Here is a 19,583-nt window from a genome sequence, read left to right as displayed (position 1 = left end):
TCTGATTGGCCCGAGATTACCATAAACCAATGAAATCGCTGGTTTCATTATCCCGTGGGAAATTCCAAGATGGTTGGCTACAGAGACGTGTACATATTTTTAGTTAGTTTTACAGGTAATAAACAACAATACATGAAAATACATATGTCGAACAAAAGGATTTGACTTAGAATGTGTATGATACAGTTTGTGATATGACTGTCATTCCGTTAATAATTTTCTTTTGTGCATTGTTTCTAATTGTCATATATTTTCGCGGCAGCCTTTTTCTTCATGACCAGCTGATGGTCAGATGCTGTTATTTCCATTGTAAAAAGATGAATGGACCTCTTAAGAGTAGATTGGAAACAAGTAATTCTTGTAAAAATTGTAAAAAATGTCGCAAAGGACTGATACTGAATGAATTCTGTGCACAAATAATCACAAAAAGACCTAGCCAAACTAATTGTGTGCAAAGGGCGCTTTGATATATTGAGACTATAAAGTCATCCATGCACAACCTACTTACCATTCAAAACAAATATGAAAAGTTTTCCTTCTATGTGTATATAACCAGTGATGCAAATCGCGTTGCTAAATTTGGAGGCTTCAAATACATATTTAAACCCAATTTAAAAATTACATGTCTGGAAAGCTCATTCCAAATACAATCATTATATGTCCTAACTAGTGAGAAAACCTCCATTTTGTAGGCAAAACACTTTTAAACTGTATGTATGTCAGCCGCTTACATCATTAAATTTCTACCTCATGCAGTCATGTGAAGCAGTGTGTGTATCGATCGGTTTATTTTTAAACTTCACTCGCTTGATGTGTATCGAAAACTATTAATCATGAAGTTTAAATCACGTTGATTTCCACCACAGTTTTGTTCCTAACTACTTGAGATGTAGAGGCAGATATACGGTAAATGTCAGTCTGTGAAATCGGTCTGCCTTGCAGTCGAAAAATTGAGACTAGAAAAGACCATGATCAGTGTTATTGCTAGTTCTGGCTACCATAACTTAACAGAAGCTATTTTTATTTTCTGATGGTCGCGTCCATTAAGTTACGGCGTAGCACCATTTGGTAACCTAACCAGTGTTGAACCGCAACATCTGCACACTGACTTGTGAGAAGCTGATCACGCGCCATGTAAAGTTAATAGCACATGGTTATTTTTGAAAATCAAGGTCAACATTTTGTATATATGACTTTTACTGAAGTATAAATATAACCATTTTCAACAACTTGTTTTCAGAATTTGTTGCATGGTTTTTTATTTTATGTCAGATCAAAAGAAAAATGGATTAGAAATATTTTAAAGTAAAAGGTGAAGCCATGGCATTTCATTTCAGGAAATTATAGTGTGACAAACTTCTGTAACGATTTCTGGTTAGGTTTCAATACAGGATTCATTTCAGCTCAGAGATCTGTGAAAGCATATAAGCATCTCTGAGCTGAAATTTTTTAGCTATGTTATTGCCAAATCTCTGCATGTACAGCAGTCTATCAGAAAAGCTTCCTCAAACTGCTGTTGACCTGACCAGTTTGAAATGCTTCCAGTTGGTCCTGGCCAGCAAACACCCTGTCTAAATCAGCTTATAATCAACTGTATATATTTTATTTGGAAGCAAGTCAGTCCTGCCTGCTGCCCATATGTACAACAGCTTTACCAAATTGTGAATTATACTGCAAAAGAAATCAGGCAGTTACTTAAGATGATGATGATGATGATGATGATTGGACATAAAATTTATATATTTATAAGCAAGTTTTGTATAAAATGCCAGCCATCCAGAAAGTCCTGTCTACAATATGTTTTTCTACAAGAGAACCCTGCACGTGTTACAGAAAACTGTTAAAGAATAATCTGTTGATAGGGAATGCTGAATGGGTCACACTGTTGAGGTCTGTGAGAAATGGCCTGATAAAATGCAGGGCTTACTGTGGAGCTTCAGTGCTTTTAATTACTTCATTGCCGTGAGGCACTAATATGTACATTTAAAAGTCAAAGCATGTGTTGGTGAGTGATATGCCACCATCTTGGGTCCGAAGCTTTCTGTTGCCTTGTCTTTTGCAATGTACTCCATAGGTAGCATTTTCAGCCTGAATCATGTCACATTTACATATTTTACATTAAAAGTACATGATACAGAAATACCACAGAACCACTTTCAAAAATTTTGAGAGTAGAATCTTTTTCAAAACACCTACAATCACAGTTTAAGGGAAAAGTACCGTTACCACACCTGTCTGTTATGATTAACTTAACCAACTATTTTGGGGGAAAGTCTGTTTAATTGAAATAAGTATTAACTAGAATTGTTTTGCAAGGAAAGCTAATGGAAGTAGAAAATAATATTTCCAATGCCAGACTGCCAAATGGTTCCACTTCAGTATTAGCTATTCAAGTTTTATTTTGTAATTTGTTGGATATTTTTGTTTACATGTACTTACAAGATTATTCATGAAAACCATTCACAAAATAAACTCTTTTTTTCAGTTTTGGTGTCAGTCAGTGGAGAGGAGCCAGGGAAATATGGTAAAAGTTAATGTTTTAATTTAAAGTTACCAGTATCTTATTAATAACCTTTCAGTTAGTTAAAGTTAGGAATCATCCAAAATGTCATTTTACACATTTGATGGAAATCAGAAATGGTTATTTGTCATAAAAATGGCAAAATACTATTAAGGTTAGAATTAGAATATAATTGACTGACGTCATAGCTACATTGATATGAATTCAAACATATCTTTGCAGAAATACTGTATGAAAAGTGAAAAAGAGGCTTATATACATTAGTCAAATACAAATGATAAACATTCTGCCTAAATCTTTATGTCCATGTTTTGGCTCCTGTGTTGTTGTTAAAACTTCCAGGACAACAACAATTTGTAGCTCAGTTGTTTGTTTGAATTTTTGTCAGAATAATATTCTCTGCTGTACATCCAGTTTTTGAAATGCAAGCATCTGATCTTGTCAGAAATTAGTCTTTATCGGATCTTTCTCAACCATTAAATCTGGAAAGTTACTAAAAAGACCATATTGGTAAGACATTAACCACCAGTTTGACCAACAGCCTATTAAAACATTTACCTTACCATCAGTGTGACTGTGCACCAGTGTGATTTGCAACCTTTCAAAAGAATTACTTTCCCATCAACTACTCAGAAAATGGTTACAAATCAGAATTTTGCATGCATATTTTTCAGATACAAGACTGGCAGATGTTGTGATTGTGGTGTTGTCCCAGCCAAACCCCTACCATGCTGACAAGGGGAGGCAACTGCAGATAGATTTAATGGAACAGATGATAGACATACCGAAGGACAATAAACCAGCAGTTTATCTTACACACAAGAAATGGCCTATCATAGGAGCGTGGACTATATTCCCATTGCTAGAGAAGTACACTGCTTTAAAGACATATTATGCCAAAATTTCATATTTGAAAATATGAGCAGTTACTAAACATAATACTTGTGAACAAAAAAATAGACTGTGTTTAAAAATAGTATTATTACACAACGCTCTTTTTAAATCTGTACTTCTTGAAAACTGTAATAAAAATCAACATTGTTGCGGGTTAAGCAGTAGAATATTTTAGAAAGGAAAGTCATTTCTATTGGGTACTACCAAAAATGCCCATGAGAACCACAAAGGGGATGCCCTGGAATCAAGGGTATCACTGGAAGAGTGAATTGAGCCGCTCCATGAGAAAACCAACATAGTGGCTTTGCGACCAGCATGGATCCAGACTAGCCTGCGCATCCGCGCAGTCTGGTCAGGATCCATGCTGTTCACTAACAGTTTCTCTGATTGCAATAGGCTTTGAAAGCGAACAGCATGGATCCTGACCAGACTGCGTGGTTTATGTTGGTTTTATCATGGCGCGGCTCAATTTATTAGCTCGACTATTCGAAGAATAGTCTAGCTATTCTACTCACCCTGGCGTCGGCGTCGGCGTCGGCGTCGGCGTCGGCGTCACACCTTGGTTAAGTTTTTGCATGCAAGTACATACAGCCATCAATTAAAGGCATATAGCTTTGAAACTTATATTTTCTTTTTCTAGGTCAATTACCAACCTCTCTAGGTCAAGTCCCATAACTCTGACATGTATTTTGAGCAAATTATGCCCCCTTTTGGACTTAGAAAATTTTGGTTAAAGTTTTACATGCAAGTTACTATCTCCAAAACTAATGCAGATATTGATTTGAAACTTCACATGTGTCTTCGGGGTTATAAAACTAGTTGATAGCAGCAAGTCCCATAACTCTGACTTTCATTTTGGCCAAATTATGCCCCCTTTTGGACTTAGAAAATTCTGGTTAAAGTTTTGCGTGCAAGTACATACAGCTATTTCTAAAAGGCATATAGATTTGAAACTTACTTTTTCTTTTTCAAGATCAATTACCAACCTCACTGGGTCAAGACCCATAACTCTGACATGTTTTTTTTGAGCAAATTATGCCCCCTTTTAGACTTAGAAAATTTTGGTTAAAGTTTTACATGGAAGTTATTATTTCCAAAACTAATGCAGATATTGATTTGAAACCTCACATGTGTCTTCGGGGTTATAAAACTAGTTGATAGCAGCAAGTCCCATAACTCTGACCTTCATTTTGGCCAAATTATGCCCCCTTTTGGACTTAGCAAATTCTGGTTAAAGTTTTGCGTGCAAGTACATACAGCTATTTCTAAAAGGCATATAGATTTGAAACTTATTTTTTCTTTTTCTAGATCAATTACTAACCTCACTGGATCAAGTCCCATAACTCTGGCATGTATTTTGGGCAAATTATGCCCCCTTTTGGACTTTGAAAATTCTGGTTAAAGTTTTACATGCAAGTTTCTATCTCCAAAGCTAATGTCAATATTAGTGAAGAAACGTGAGCAGTGAAGGAAGTGAAAGGTTATTTGACACTGAAAATTAATAGTAAAGTGCAAATACAGTAACTAGTGGGCACTTTTTAAAGTGAAGAAAAGTGAAGTAGTGAATATTAGCGAAAGAGAAAACACCGATAAATGCTATGAAACAAATTCAAACTTCTTACATTTTGCAAGAAATAAGAATAGAAAGACTATATTAAATGACTTTATAACAAAGACGGCACTTGTAAGGAGAAAAAAAAATGGAAATTCTGCGTCTCGAACCCACGGGTTAAAAATCTGTTTCATTCATAACCCTATATCGCTACCGATGGAGCTATCAAGGCTATTGGAAATTTCAGTATTTTATTAGGTTATATGGTATACTATAGGAGTATTGGATTTTATCGGGTTGGAGCGGGACAGGTGTTAAAGAGTTAGTCCTCTTAACTGCAACTTTCTAAGGAAATAAATAGTCAGACTATATATCTGAATATTACTACGAAGAGTTTATAATATCAACAAACCTTCTAATAACCTAAGGTCAAAAATACATGTATAACTCTGCTAATATAAAATTTCAATCACAGTCTAATTATAACTAAGCAGAAAAATAGATAAAAATCTTACCCACTAAACATATCCTAATTCCAAATAAATTTTGAAACACTTATTCCAGCACTAACACACTATATCCTAAGCACTAAATTAACTAAATGTCAACGCACAGACAAAAGTTCGGAATGTCAAAGCATTCTTATTTCCAAAGATCCAGGTCAACAACGCGGCGACGACGACATCCAGAAAAAGTATCCGAAAGATGCTGATCAGCTAACGATGTGTTTAGGGCCCAATATGCGTAACTGTCAAACTTGTCAAAATCCGTGCGCACGTGTCGATAGTAAACAAACAGATGGTATTCCATACCACGTGGATATAATATCCAATGAAATTGTTCATAAACGTGAGTGACGTCACAGGTAAATCTATGATTTCTCAGGTGAACTCAAGGAAATCCCAAACCAAAAGTGAAAGTACTGTTTCTCAAGTGATCTGTGTAGTGTCTAATGCAACCCAATCCATGTTTTGGCGCCATTGACGAAGGGCTTTCCTTGTCGTGCCCGAAGGCTAGCTCAACCCTTCTGCCAAATATTTATAGTTTATTGGTAGATGTGGGTTCGTCTTGGGATGCTATACACCTGGGATTACGAATATTTATTCCCAGAACAATCACTGAAACAAAGCAATAATTATCTTAGATAATAGATTTATTATTCTTATGTAAACTCTCTATATATGCATTTACATCAAGAAGGCAAGTGCAGTCAAACATTTTCATTTATACAATACATTGAAATTCCAAATATACATGTACACTTGATGTCCTAACAATATTACAAGAAATACTAATTTTAGAACAATTTACATCAAAGTCATAAAAACTAATACACTTATAAATAAGCATTGTATCTAACGAAGTAAAAGTACTAACCTGAAACAAAGCAATAATTATCTTAGATAATAGATTTATTATTCTTATGTAAACTCTCTATATATGCATTTACATCAAGAAGGCAAGTGCAGTGAAGCATTTACACTTGCTCTCGATTATTGCAATACAAAGACATAGATTAAAGATAGTACAATTCAGGTTGGGGACCGGGGTAGACAAGGATAACGGTAATTTATTATGTCAAGTATAGGGTTATAGGATGGAAAAGATGTACGGATTTATAGTAAAGAATATTTGGGTGAAATTGTTACACTAAATCTTAAAAGGGGTGTACTCGATTTAATTACAACAAAAACAATTTTAATATGCTTTATATTTTATTTAAGAAGATGTAAAACAATTAATTTCAGAACAACACTGTCATGCCCTATGACACAGATATTGAATTGAAACTTCACATGTGCCTTCGGGGTTATAAAACTAGTTGATAGCAGCAAGTCCCATAACTGATATGCATTTTGGTCAAATTATTCCCCCTTTTGAACTTAAAACTCTTTTGATATTTAACCTTTTTGGGTAATATTTTCCTGCTTCTGGGACAATATTTCGAATAGTCGAGCTTGGCTGTCTTATGGACAGCTCTTGTTGTGCTTGTACCCATTTATGCCACAGATTGCTGCTGTTTGTCCATATAAATGAATGGAAATCTTCAAATATTAATAAGTTTTTCCCCTCTATTTTTCTCACCCTAGATGGCAGCAGAACTTTCCCTTGGCAAAGTGGATATTTTTCTGTGAGGATGAAACAAGAATTCACCTAAAGGAACTGGAAAAGTTTATTCAGAAATTTGATCCTACTAAGGTATGGAGGGATGTCTTTCAGCTATCGCTATTGCATTCTAGACTAGGTTTTTTGAAAGAAGAACTTGTCTTTATATTGTTACAGTCTGCAAGTTGGGTATGGAAGCACAGCACGGCGTATGTTAGGTTATAACACTAACTATTTAGATGTAGAGGACTGTTTTTAAGTTTGATGCATCATGAAATCCTCTGTTTATAGGATGTGTGCTTTTATCCTTAATTAGGGGAGAGGTTGTTTTGACAGCTTTTTAGTTCATTTAAATACTGAAATGATGTTTTTTCAGAAGAATTTTTAATATTTCACTGTTATGTTTCAGGATTGGTTTATTGGTCATGCATTGGTAGATAAGGAGCCTACAATCATTCATCATTTCACATCACCAGATAAACTGACATTTCCCGACTTTGCAGCTGGAGTCTTCCTAAGTTTTCCTCTCATCAATAAGTATGTGTTTTATTAATCCCCCGCCACTAGTGGTGGGGGGTTATAGGAATGGTCTTCGTCCGTCCTTCCGTCTGTCCTTCTGTCCTTCCGTCTGTCCATAACACTTTCATGTCTGCTCCTTATTTCCTAAACCCCTTGAAGGATTTTCATGAAACTTAGGTCAAATGATCACCTCATCAAGACGATGTGCAGAACCCATGGGCCAGCCTTGTCGGCTCAAGGTCAAGGTCACAACTCAAGGTCAAAGGTTTGAGCCTTCCATTTTGAATTGTGTCCGCTCTATATCTCCTAAACCCCTTGAAGGAATTTTATAAAACTTTGGTCAAATGACCACCTCATCAAGACGATGTGCAGAACCCATGAGTCAGCCATGCTGGCTCAAGGTCAAGGTCACAACTTAGGGTCAAAGGTTTGAGCCTTCTATTTTGTGCCCGCTCTATATCTCCTAAACCCCTTGAAGGATTTTCATCAAACTTGGGTCAAATGATCACCTCATCAAGGCGATGTGCAGAACTTATGAGTCAGCCATGCCGGCTCAAGGTCAAGGTCACAACTGAAGGTCAAATGTTTGAGCCTTCCATTTTGTGTCTGCTCTGTATCTCCTAATTCCCTTTAAGGATTCATACGAAACTTGTGTCAAATGATGACCTCATCAAGGCGATGTGCAGAACTCATGAGTCAGCCATGCCGGCTCAAGGTCAAGGTCACAACTCAAGGTCAAAGGTTTTAGCCTTCCATTTCGTGTCCGCTCTCTTTCTCCTAAGCCCCTTGAAGGAATTTTATAAAACTTGGGTCAGATGATCACCTCATCAAAACTATGTGCAGAACTTACGAGTCAGCCATGCCGGCTCAAGGTCAAGGTCACAACTTAGGGTCAAAGGTTTGAGCCTCCCATTTTGTGTCCACTCTGTATCTCCTAAACGTCTTGAAGGATTTTCATCAAACTTGGGTCAAATGATCACCTCATCAAAAACTCATGAGTCAACCATGTCAGCTCAAGGTCAAGATCACAACTCAAGGTCAAAGGTTAGAGCTCTGTATCTCCTTAACCCCTTGAAGGATTTTCTGAAACTTTGGTCAAATGATCACCTCATCAAGATGTTGTGCAGAATTCATGAGTCAGCCATGTCAGTTCAAGGTCCAGGTCACAGCTAAAGGTCAAGGGTTTACCCTTTCTCTATCCATAGCAGTGGCGGGGGATTTAGCTGTCTTTCAGACTGCCTTGTCATTTTACTTTCTGTCTAATCCTTACCCAGCTTAATTTCTGTAATGAACTTGTCCGTCTTTCAATTTAGACCGTACCATTAACTGTTAAAAGGGATGTTTACAAAAAAGATACTGACTGAATTGTGAAGTGCAGATCTTGATCAGACTGCATGGATGTGCAGGCTGATCATGATCTACACTGGTTGCTAAGGCAGAATCAGTCCGGTCCAGCATGATAAGAGTTTTTGTTATTATGCCATATTTTATAAAGGTATTTGTGTGTTTCAGTTTAAGAACAAAATATTTTTCACAATGTGTTCACCATAAATGCTTATATTTTTATGAAGGGTGTAGCCAAGAGTGAAAATGTTTTATATGGCGTTGACAAGTGCAATGTAATTTGATTTTTGTCAAGCCCGCTTCCGGAAGCGAAGACATAATTGTCCAAATGGCTGTTCGGTGTATGTGCGTGCGTGTGTGCGTTCGTCTGGATTTGTTTGTCCGGACCATAACTTTGACTTGCATGGAGCAATCTCGTTTATATTTGGCTTGAATGATAACCTCAGTGAGACGGAGTGTCTTGCGCAAACTGCAATTCCTATGTCAAAGGTCAAGGTAACACCTGGAGGTCAAAGGTTAAATTCAATAATGACTGTCTGGAGCATTTCTTCTTCATGCATGGAGGGATTTTGATGTAACTTGGCACAAATGTTCACAATCATGTGACAGAGTGTCATGCGCAAGAACCAGTATCCTAGGTCTTAAGGTCAAGGTCACACTTAGAGGTCAAAGGTCAGATACAAGAATGACTGTCCGGAGCATTTCTTTTTCATGCATGGAGGGATTTTGATGTAACTTGGCACAATTGTTCACCGTCATGAGACGGAGTGTCATGTGCAAGAACCTAGAATTACTTACCTCTGTTGTTACTATAAATGGCTTATATTGTAACTTTTTTATGCCCTCCTTCAAAGAAGGAGGGGTATATTGTTTTGCAGATGTCTGTAGGTCTGTCGGTTGGTCGTTCGGTCTGTATGTAGACCAATCGTTTTCCGGATGATAACCCAAGAACGCTTGGGCCTAGGATCATGAAAGTTGATAGGAAGGTTGGTCGTCACCTGCAGATGACCCCTATTTATTTTGAGATCTGTATATCAAAGGTCAAGGTCACAGTGACCCTGAACAGTTAAACGGTTTCCGGAATGTAACTCAAGAACGCTTGGGCCTAGGATCATGAAAGTTGATAGGATGGTTGGTCATAACCAGCAGATAACCTCTATTGATTTTAATATCAGTAGGTCAAAGTTCAAGGTCACAGTGACCCGGAACAGTTAAACGGTTTCCGGATGATAACTCAAGATTGCTTGGGCCTAGGATCGTGAAAGTTGATAGGAAGGTTGGTCATGACCAGCAGATGACCCCTATTGATTTTGAGGTCAGTAGGTCAAAGGTTAAACGGTTTCTGGATGATAACTTGAGAACGCTTGGGCCGAGGATCATGAAAGATGATAGAGAGGTTCATCATGTCCAGCAGATGACCCCTATTTATTTTAAGGTCGGTAGGTCAAAGGTCATGGTTACATTGACCCGGAACATTTAAACCGTTTCCAGACAATAACTTGAGAACGCTTGGGCCTAGGATCATGAAACTTGATAGGGAGGTTGGTCATGACCTGTAGATGACCCCTATAAATTTGAGGTCTTTAGGCTAAAGGTCAAGGTCACATTGACCTGGAACAGTGAAACCCTTTCCGGATGATACCTTGAGAATGCTTGGGTCTAGGATCACTAAACTTAATAGGGAGGTTGATCATGACAGCAGATGACCCCTGCTAATTTTGAGGTCAGTAGGTCAAAGGTCAATGTCACATTGAACCAGAACAGTATAACTTTTGTTTACAGTGAGCAAATAATTTCTGTTCCTTGTGCAATTACTGAATGCATCAAGGGGGGCATTTCGTGTTCGACAAGTTCTTGTTATTACTGGTGGTAGGAAAAAATCAAGACCACTTTTATGTAGTACAATATGCATGTTACATCCAATTTTGAGGATCTCTACTGATAAGGATTTTTGTGTGGACTTAGATTTTATTAAAGATTTACTTCCCTTTGTTGTTACTATAAATAACTTATATTGTAACTTTTTGCAATCATTTTTTATTTGGCATAAATGTTTGCCTCAATGAGACAGGGTGTCGTGTGCAACTCCTAGTCCTTTTGACAGCTGGCAGGCTCGACATGTTGCCCATGGGCATCTAGTTCATGTAAAATACTTGAATTAACATCGAAAAAAATTGAAAAATTTATGATAGTATCATTTACATCTACCAAATGATTAGTGGTGCTGTATGAAGATATGTAACTAAATACAGCAAAGTATATCTGGTTTGATAGTTTGACTATTGAAGAATTGTAGAACTGTTGCACTCGCCTGTTTGTGGGTGTGCTACCATTATGATAATGATCTGACATGCACTTCACGGTTCCTTAACTCTGTTTTGCTCCTTTTTCACTTAGCAATTTTTGGATGCAATGCATAGGTTCCATATCTGGTTTGCTTTTGTACAAAGCTATTCTTTTTTTTAATCCCCCGCCGTGGCGGAGGGATTATAGAAAAGGTCTGCGTTTATCCTTCCGTCCTTCCGTCCATCCATCCTTCCATCTGTCCTTCCGTCCGTCCTTCTGTCCGTAACACTTTCGTGTCCGCTCCATATCTCCTAAACCCCTTGAAGGATTTTCATCAAACTTGGGTCAAATGATCACCTCATCAAGACGATGTGCAGAACCCATGAGTCAGCCTTGTCGGTTCAAGGTCAAGATCACAACTCAAGGTCAAAGGTTTGAGCCTGCCATTTTGTGATCGCTCTATATCTCCTAAACCCCTTAAAGGAATTTTGTAAAACTTGGGTCAAATGATCACCTCATCAAGACGATGTGCAGAACCCATGAGTCAGCCATGCCAGCTCAAGGTCAAAGTCACAACTCAGGGTCAAAGGTTTGAGCCTTCCATTTTGTGTCCGCTCTATATCTCTTAAACCCCTTGAAGGAATTTTATAAAACTTGGGTCAAATGATCACCTCATCAAGACCATGTGCAGAACCCATGAGTCAGTCATGCCGGCTCAAGGTCAAGGTCACAACTTAGGGTCAAAGGTTTGAGCCTTCCATTTTGTGTCTGCTCTATATCTCCTAAACCCCTTGAAGGATTTTCATCAAACTTGGGTCAGACAATCACCTCATCAAGGCGATGTGCAGAACTTATGAGTCAGCCATGTCGGCTCAAGGTCAAGGTCACAACTGAAGGTCAAAGGTTTGAGCCTTCCATTTCGTGTCCACTCTGTATCTCCTAAACCCCTTGAAGGAATTTTATAAAACTTGGGTCAAATGATTACCTCGTCAGAACGATGTGCAGAAATTATGAGTCAACCATGCCAGCTCAAGGTCAAGGTCACAACTAAGGGTAGAAGGTTTGAGCCTTCCATTTGGTGTCCACTCTGTATCTCCTAAACCCCTTGAAGGATTTTCATCAAACTTGGGTCAAATGATCACCTCATAAAGAACTCATGAGTCAGCCATGTCAACTTAAGGTCAAGGTCACAACTGAAGGTCAAAGGTTTCAGCTGTGTATCTCCTAAACCCCTTGAAGGATTTTCTGAAACTTTGGTCAAATGATCACCTCATCAAGATGTTGTGCAGAATTCATGAGTCAGCCATGTCAGTTCAAGGTGAAGGTCACAGCTAAAATCAAAGGTTTACCCTTTCACTATCCATAGCAGTGGCGGGGGATTTAGCTGTCGTTCAGACTGCCTTGTTATTTTTGGTATCCATTCATTTATTTTTTATCTGACAAGGCTTTTATATAGTCGAGCATTATTGTCCTTCAACAGCTGTGTTTTATTATGTCTCCCACCACACAGTGGTGTGGGAGACATATTGATTTACTCCAGTCTGTGTGTCTGTCTGTCTGTCACAAAGCTTGTCCACACTTAGAGGTTGAACATTTCTCATCTGATTTTCACCAAACTTAAACAAAATGTGTTTGACCATAAGACCTTGGCCAGGTTTGATAACTAGCCAAATCGGTCCAGGGATTTTGGAATTACGGCCCTTGAATTACCAAAAATCAGCCTTTTTACTCTTGTTCGCACTTTAAGTCAAAACATTTCTCATCTGATCTTCACCAAACTTGAACAAAATGTGTTTGACCATGAGACCTCGGCCAAGTTCGATAACTAGCCAAATCGATCCATGGATTTTGGAGTTACGGGCCTTGAATTACCGAAAAATCAGCCTTTTTACTCTTGTCCGCTCTCTAAGTCAAACATTTTTCATTCGATCTTCACCAAATTTGAACAAAATGTGTTTGACCATAAGACCTCAGCCAAGTTCGATAACTAGCCAAATCCGCCCAGGCACTTTTGAATTTTGGCCCTTCAATTACTGATTGGATCCACTCGTCCAGACCATCTAATTGGATCCACTCGTCTAAACCATCTAGAGAAACTAGACATATTCATAGGTTCAGTTGTGGGAGACATGCGCTTTTCTCAAAAGCATCTCTAGTTTGACTTTATATTTAACACAATATTTTGTGTACATTAAACAGGATGGTGTCAAGATGGCCAGATGACAATTTTAGAGCAGACTTTGCCATTGATCCAAAACATGAGGTAAGGTATCTGTAACTTCAGCAAATAAATACAGCTTCTGAGTTACTGTTACTGCTTAATCATTTGAGACACACCATGAGAAAACAAAATAGTGTGTTTGCGACCAGCATGGATCCAGACCAGCCTGTGCATCCGTGCAGTCTGGTCAGAATCCATGCTGTTTGCTTTCAGAGTCTATTGTAATTAGAAAAATAGTTAACGAATAGCATGGATCCTGACCAGACTGCACGGCAGCGCAGGCTGGTTTGGATCCATGCTGGCGGCAATGCTGCACTATGTTGGTTTTCTCATGGCCCAAAAGAAACTGACTGGATGGTTCATTGGTTGAGGCCCATATGTAAGATTGGTTTCCAAATATGTTTGCCTCGTAAAATAAAGTCATTATTATTATTATTATTATTATTATTGTTGCTTTTACTGCTTTCACTTGCCTATAAACATTTGAACCTTCCTGAGGAAGGCTTCCTCTAATGGTCATGTGGTGATACCTTTTATTCATATGGTTTGCAGAAAAATGATGGTTTTATCATAGTGCACACTTGTACCATTTAAGATATGACCTGAACTGGTTGAACCATTTTGTTGTGACTTAACTATAGAAACAACAAACTAAAGTATTTTAAAGTCAGTAGTTATTGCCAAAACCGTTTATTATGGGAATATAAACTCGTAGATTTACGATTTATTTTTTTGAAGAAAAAAAAAACAGATTTTATTTCTTCATGGGTATTTATTTCATGACACAAACATGAAGTCATGAAAAATTAGTTCAGTCATGAACGTTAATGATTTCACGGTATTCTATGATTCTTTTCACTCTCTGTTGCAGCTGGCCTCTTACATTCTCTTGGATGACGTAAAGTTAACACATGCACCAGAGTTATGTTTGACTGGGGATAAACCTAACTGTGTTACATATATAAAGCAGAAATTCCCAGATTGTGTAAGTATATATTCCTTCTAGGTACATCTACATGGTATTTTGTGTCAGTGGCACTTGACATTCACATGACATATAGTTAGATCAAGAGGAATGATATGGAAAATATTGAAAGTTGGAAGTGTGGGATAGTTAAAAGAGGAGATATAGAAAAGTAAGACCCAGATATTTGTTTGCTTGTTTAGCCCGAGCCTTTCCAGTTACTGTGAGCCAAAGGTATCATCAAGAGGTGATAGCAGCTAAAAGACTAGACATACTTATTTATGTGAATATGTCAGTTTGCATTGAAAATATAAAAATATCCTTTTTGGTTAGGCCACAGGGTTATGAAATAAATCAGATTTGAGAACACAAAGCTAAATCTTGTTTCATCTCATGATCATGTGTGCAGATGCTTGCCTGGTAAGTGCGAAGATGCTTGCCTAGTAAGTTTGAAGATGCTTGCCTAGTAAGTGTGAAGATGTTTGCCTAGTAAGTGTGAAGATGCTTGCCTAGTAAATGTGAAGATGCTTGCCTGGTATGTGTGAAGATGCTTGCCTAGTAAGTGTGAAGATGCTTGCCTGGTAAGTGTGAAGATGCTTGCCTGGTAAGTGTGAAGATGCTTGCCTGGTAAGTGTGAAGATGCTTGCCTGGTAAGTGTGAAGATGCTTGCTTGGTAAGTGTGAAGATGCTTGCCTGGTAAGTGTGAAGATGCTTGCCTGGTAAGTGTGAAGATGCTTGCCTAGTAAGTGTGAAGATGCTTGCCTAGTAAGTATCTAGATGCTTATCAATGTAAATTAGCACTGAATAAATTAAGAATGCTGATGTGCGATTTCGCAAAAAAAAAAATGCCAGTTTGTTTTATTATTTTTTTTCACCTTTCTGCTTTGCTTTGCTGAGGGAAAAAATGTCCAAAGTTCTTGGGTTTTTGTTTGAATAATACTGATACTCTCAGACAAATGTTTCGATGATTATTATAGGGTGCACCAGTAGCAGATGATGATTTGTTTGTTGCTGTGAAAACTTGTGAAAAATTCCATAGTGATAGAGGTTTGTACTGAATTATCTCACAAAAATTAAGTGATAGATTTTTATCGTGTCTGAAAGCTATCTATTATTGAATAATGTGATTATTTTAGTATCTTTTAGAATTAATCCATTGATTTGATTTATATTAGTACCATAATATTCAATATTCAAGACCCTTTTCATTGCTAATCGTCTGATTATACATGGTTAAGAGCTCAGATGCACCTCTTCTTTCCACTGAGATTCTATAACAGTTTACAATATAAAATAAATTTATTAATGAAACTGTTAGCGAACAGCATGGATCCTGACCAGACTGCGCGGATGCGCAGGCTGGTCTGGATCCATGCTGGTCGCAAATCCACTATGTTGGTTTTCTCATGGCACGGCTCACTTTATGTCAAAACTAAAAACTTCCTGTTTTATTTTATTATTTTACAGTACCAATTGTATTGGAAACCTGGGCACAAGAGACTTCCAATATTGAGTTTTATAGTGAGAAAGAAGACCGCAGTATACCAACTATAGATCTTGGCATACCAAATACTGAGAGAGGTAAATACAAATAATTTACTGGCCGGTGCAAAAGGTTTGAAGATATGGATTATGACATATCAAAGCACTGAAAAGTATAACATTGATTGCCCAAAGTTGCAAGGTGATGAGCAAAATGTTCACACTATCCAGGGTTTTGCAAATAGGGCACCTGGGGTCTTGCTCCATTATAAAAGCTGGGAAGTCCATATGAGCCGCGCCATGGGGAAAAGCAACATAGTGGCTTTGTGACCAGCATGGATCCAGACCAGTCTGCGCATCCGCACAGTCTGGTCAGGATCCATGCTGTTCGCTAACAGTTTCTCTGATCGCAATAGGCTTTGAAAGCGAACAGCATGGATCCTGACCAGACTGCACAGATGCGCAGGTTGGTCTGGATCCATGCTGGTCGCAAAGTCACTATGTTGGTTTTCTCATGGCACGGCTCATATAATCTATAATTGTGTTAATGTGACCTTAAACCCAACAATTACCGTATGTTCAGATGTATTTGCATGCTGTTATGAAGAAAAGACAAAATAATTGAATGTTTACAATTAACAGATTTTCTTTGAAGAAGGGGTGTTAGACAAAAGACTACTGAGATTTATACAGTCACTTAAAATAAGTCTAATTATCATGTTTCAGGAGATTTATACAATTTATCCCAACAAGTCTACCTATCATGTTACAGGTCACTGTGGTAAAACAATGGCAATAATGAAAAGAGTTGTGACAACACCAGAACTGATGAAGAAACAGTGGTTGCTCATTGCTGATGATGATACAATAATCAAGTAAGCCCTGTAGGAAAAAGAATTTTAAAAATTGATGATTTTAGGCTGAAGTTTTTATCTTCAGCCATACAAATTGATTTAAATCTCCATAATTGTGATTTTAGGCAGCTTTGCCATTGGTCATTTTCAAACAATTCAATGTGTTCTACCGCAGGGTTGTGAGTTCGATCCTCGGGCAGGCCGTATATTCTCCGTGACGATTTGATAAAAGACATTTTGTCTGAAATCATTTGTCCTCCACCTCTGATTCATGTGGGGAAGTTGGCAGTTACTTGCGGATAATAGCTTTGTACTGGTACAGAGTCCAGGAACACTGGTTAACTGCCTGCTGTTACATAACTGAAATACTGTTGAAAAACGGTATTAAACCCCAAACAAACAAACAAACAAACAATTCAATGTGTACTGCTAATCAGTTGAACAAGTTTTAGGACTAGTCTGCATTTTCTATTGGATACGTAACTAAATATGATATTGACATTCATATTACAGTTTGCCAAGACTACGTCATCTTCTGTCTTGTTATGATCCAAACAGCCATGTTGCCCTTGGTGAACGCTATGGGTACCAGGTATCTAAAGGATATGGATACGACTATATTACTGGTGGAGGAGGGTAAGTTGAACAGATTCAATTATATCTGAATATTTTAGCATCTGATTTCTTGCAAATAGATTATTATATAGAGGACATTACATGAATGTCTTTTCATACTGAATTTATCGAACAAGTTGAACAGAATAATAAATGCGAGGCTCTGTCGAGTTAAAAAAATTCAGTGTGGAAAGACAGAAATGTACTGTTCTTTTTATCACATGTAAACTTTTGCTGCTGAAACATCTTTCTTTGCCTGATATAGACCAAGTCAATTGGACCAATGTCTCCTATATTTAAAACAATGCTAATGTCAAAGCTTTATTACACTAGTGTAATATCAAATTGATGTAAGGGATTTATTTCACTCCCATGACATCAAACATGTGACAAAAATAAATCGAAAGTATTAATAGGGCAGTTGTTAGTGTGATACTTACAAAATTGACTCGCTGAATATTGATAATGGTATTTCAGTTCCGTTGTTTATTTTTATATAAGGGGTGTTCCAAAAGTTTTGATAAAAGCCCGATAACTTTGTTATAATTGATCAGACTAATGTGCAAGAGACGTTAATAGAAAGGTATGTTTTTACCTCTGTACAGCATTGATATATGCCTGTATATGCCACCCATTTTAACCTGTAGCCTGCTGACGGCAAGAGATTCTGACTTTGTGACCAGTGCAGTCCAAGATCAGCCTGCACATTCGTGCATGCTGATCATGGTCTGCACTGTTCGCTACTCAGTCAGTAAATTTTCAGTGAACGTCCCTTTGAATAATAAGTGGTACTACCCAAATTGAATGATGGACGAGTCCATTTTAGAACTTTAGCAGGGTAAAGGTTAAAAGCTAAAAACTCACCTCCATTGATATATCTTGTTCCTGATTAGTTATAACAAAGTTATGAGGCTTGTATCAGTCCTTTTGCATTTCTTCTGAAAGGTATTGTATTGGGTACAAGTGACAAGGTGTTTTTTAAACAGGTAAAATGTAAACACAGGTAATCTCCGTTTCAGTAGCATTTAGACACACAGTCACTGTAAATTAATTCAGAAAAAATCTACCAAAACCTGCGCCCATCTGTCTTCTCAATACATTATATATATTTGATAAAGTTTACAATCTTTAGTAGCAAAAAAGTCTGTAGAAGGATCCGAGATAAAAAATTATTCAGAGATCATGTGGAATAAAAAAGAATAAAAAAAAAATGCTTTTGAAATTTGTGTGATGTGATGTGGGTTGCAAAACTTACATGAAAATAATAATTCATCCACTGAAATAATTGTTTTCTAAAATTACTGTAGATACCCGTGTATGGTGCTCAATCGTGTATGATGCACACACAGGATTTTCGCCCAAAATCCTGAGAAAAAACATTTTTTATGGTACTGTTTTGAACATTACATTTATTACTGTATAAAGATAGACTTGTAGTCTTCCTACATACAATTTGTTTAACCTTTTGCCAGCTGGTGGCAAGTTATTCTGCCTTTGTGAACAGTGTTGCCATCAAAAACTAGGTCAGTAGGTCAAATAATAAAAAAAACCTTGTGACCTCTCTAGAGGCCATACTTTTCATGGGATCTGTATGAAAGTTGGTCAGAATGTTTATCTTGATGATATCTAGGTCAAGTTCGAAACTGGGTCAACTGCGGTCAATAACTAGGTCAGTAGGTCTAAAAATAGAAAAACCTTGTGACCTCTGTAGAGGCCATACTTGTGAATGGATCTTCATGAAAATTGGTCAGAATGTTCACCTTGATGATATCTAGGTCAAGTTCGAAACTGGGTCACATGCCGTCAATAACTAGGTCAGTAGGTCAAATAACAAAAAAACCTTGTGACCTCTCTAGAGGCCATATTTTTCATGGGATCTGTATGAATTTTTATCTTGATGATATCTAGGTCAAGTTCGAAACTGGTTCAACTGCGGTCAAAAACTAGGTCAGTAGGTCTTAAAATAGAAAAACCTTGTGACCTCTCTAGAGGCCATACTTTTCAATGGATCTTCATGAAAGTAAGTCAGAATGTTCACCTTGATGATATCTAGGTCTTGTTTGAAACTTTGTCACATGTTTTTAATAACTAGGTCAGTAGGTCAAATAACAAAAAAGCCTTGTGACCTCTCTAGAGGCCATATTTTTCATGGGAACTATATGAAAATTGGTCTGAATGTTCATCTTGATAATATATAGGTCAGGTTTGAAACTGGGTCAACTGCG

The 19,583-nt window shown here is 37.5% G+C and overlaps 1 protein-coding gene across 1 annotated transcript in view; it reads left to right on the top strand.

Annotated features, from left to right (window-relative positions):
* The first annotated feature begins 63 nt into the window (after positions 1-63).
* Positions 64-19,583, top strand: part of LOC123535239 (beta-1,3-glucosyltransferase-like) — a 106,519-nt gene continuing 86,999 nt past the window's right edge. Inside the window, exons 1-11 of the mRNA XM_053518919.1 lie at positions 64-115; positions 2,486-2,524; positions 3,196-3,391; positions 7,058-7,166; positions 7,483-7,610; positions 13,422-13,485; positions 14,315-14,428; positions 15,385-15,454; positions 15,875-15,988; positions 16,662-16,764; positions 17,257-17,379. Coding sequence (XP_053374894.1) covers positions 70-115; positions 2,486-2,524; positions 3,196-3,391; positions 7,058-7,166; positions 7,483-7,610; positions 13,422-13,485; positions 14,315-14,428; positions 15,385-15,454; positions 15,875-15,988; positions 16,662-16,764; positions 17,257-17,379 — 1,106 coding nt within the window. The 5' untranslated portion in view covers positions 64-69. The remainder of the gene's footprint in view (positions 116-2,485; positions 2,525-3,195; positions 3,392-7,057; positions 7,167-7,482; positions 7,611-13,421; positions 13,486-14,314; positions 14,429-15,384; positions 15,455-15,874; positions 15,989-16,661; positions 16,765-17,256; positions 17,380-19,583) is intronic.

This window comes from Mercenaria mercenaria, chromosome 12 (assembly GCF_021730395.1).
Source record: "Mercenaria mercenaria strain notata chromosome 12, MADL_Memer_1, whole genome shotgun sequence".
NCBI classification, from domain to species: domain Eukaryota; kingdom Metazoa; phylum Mollusca; class Bivalvia; order Venerida; family Veneridae; genus Mercenaria; species Mercenaria mercenaria.
This window is presented reverse-complemented; position numbering and strand designations above follow the sequence as displayed.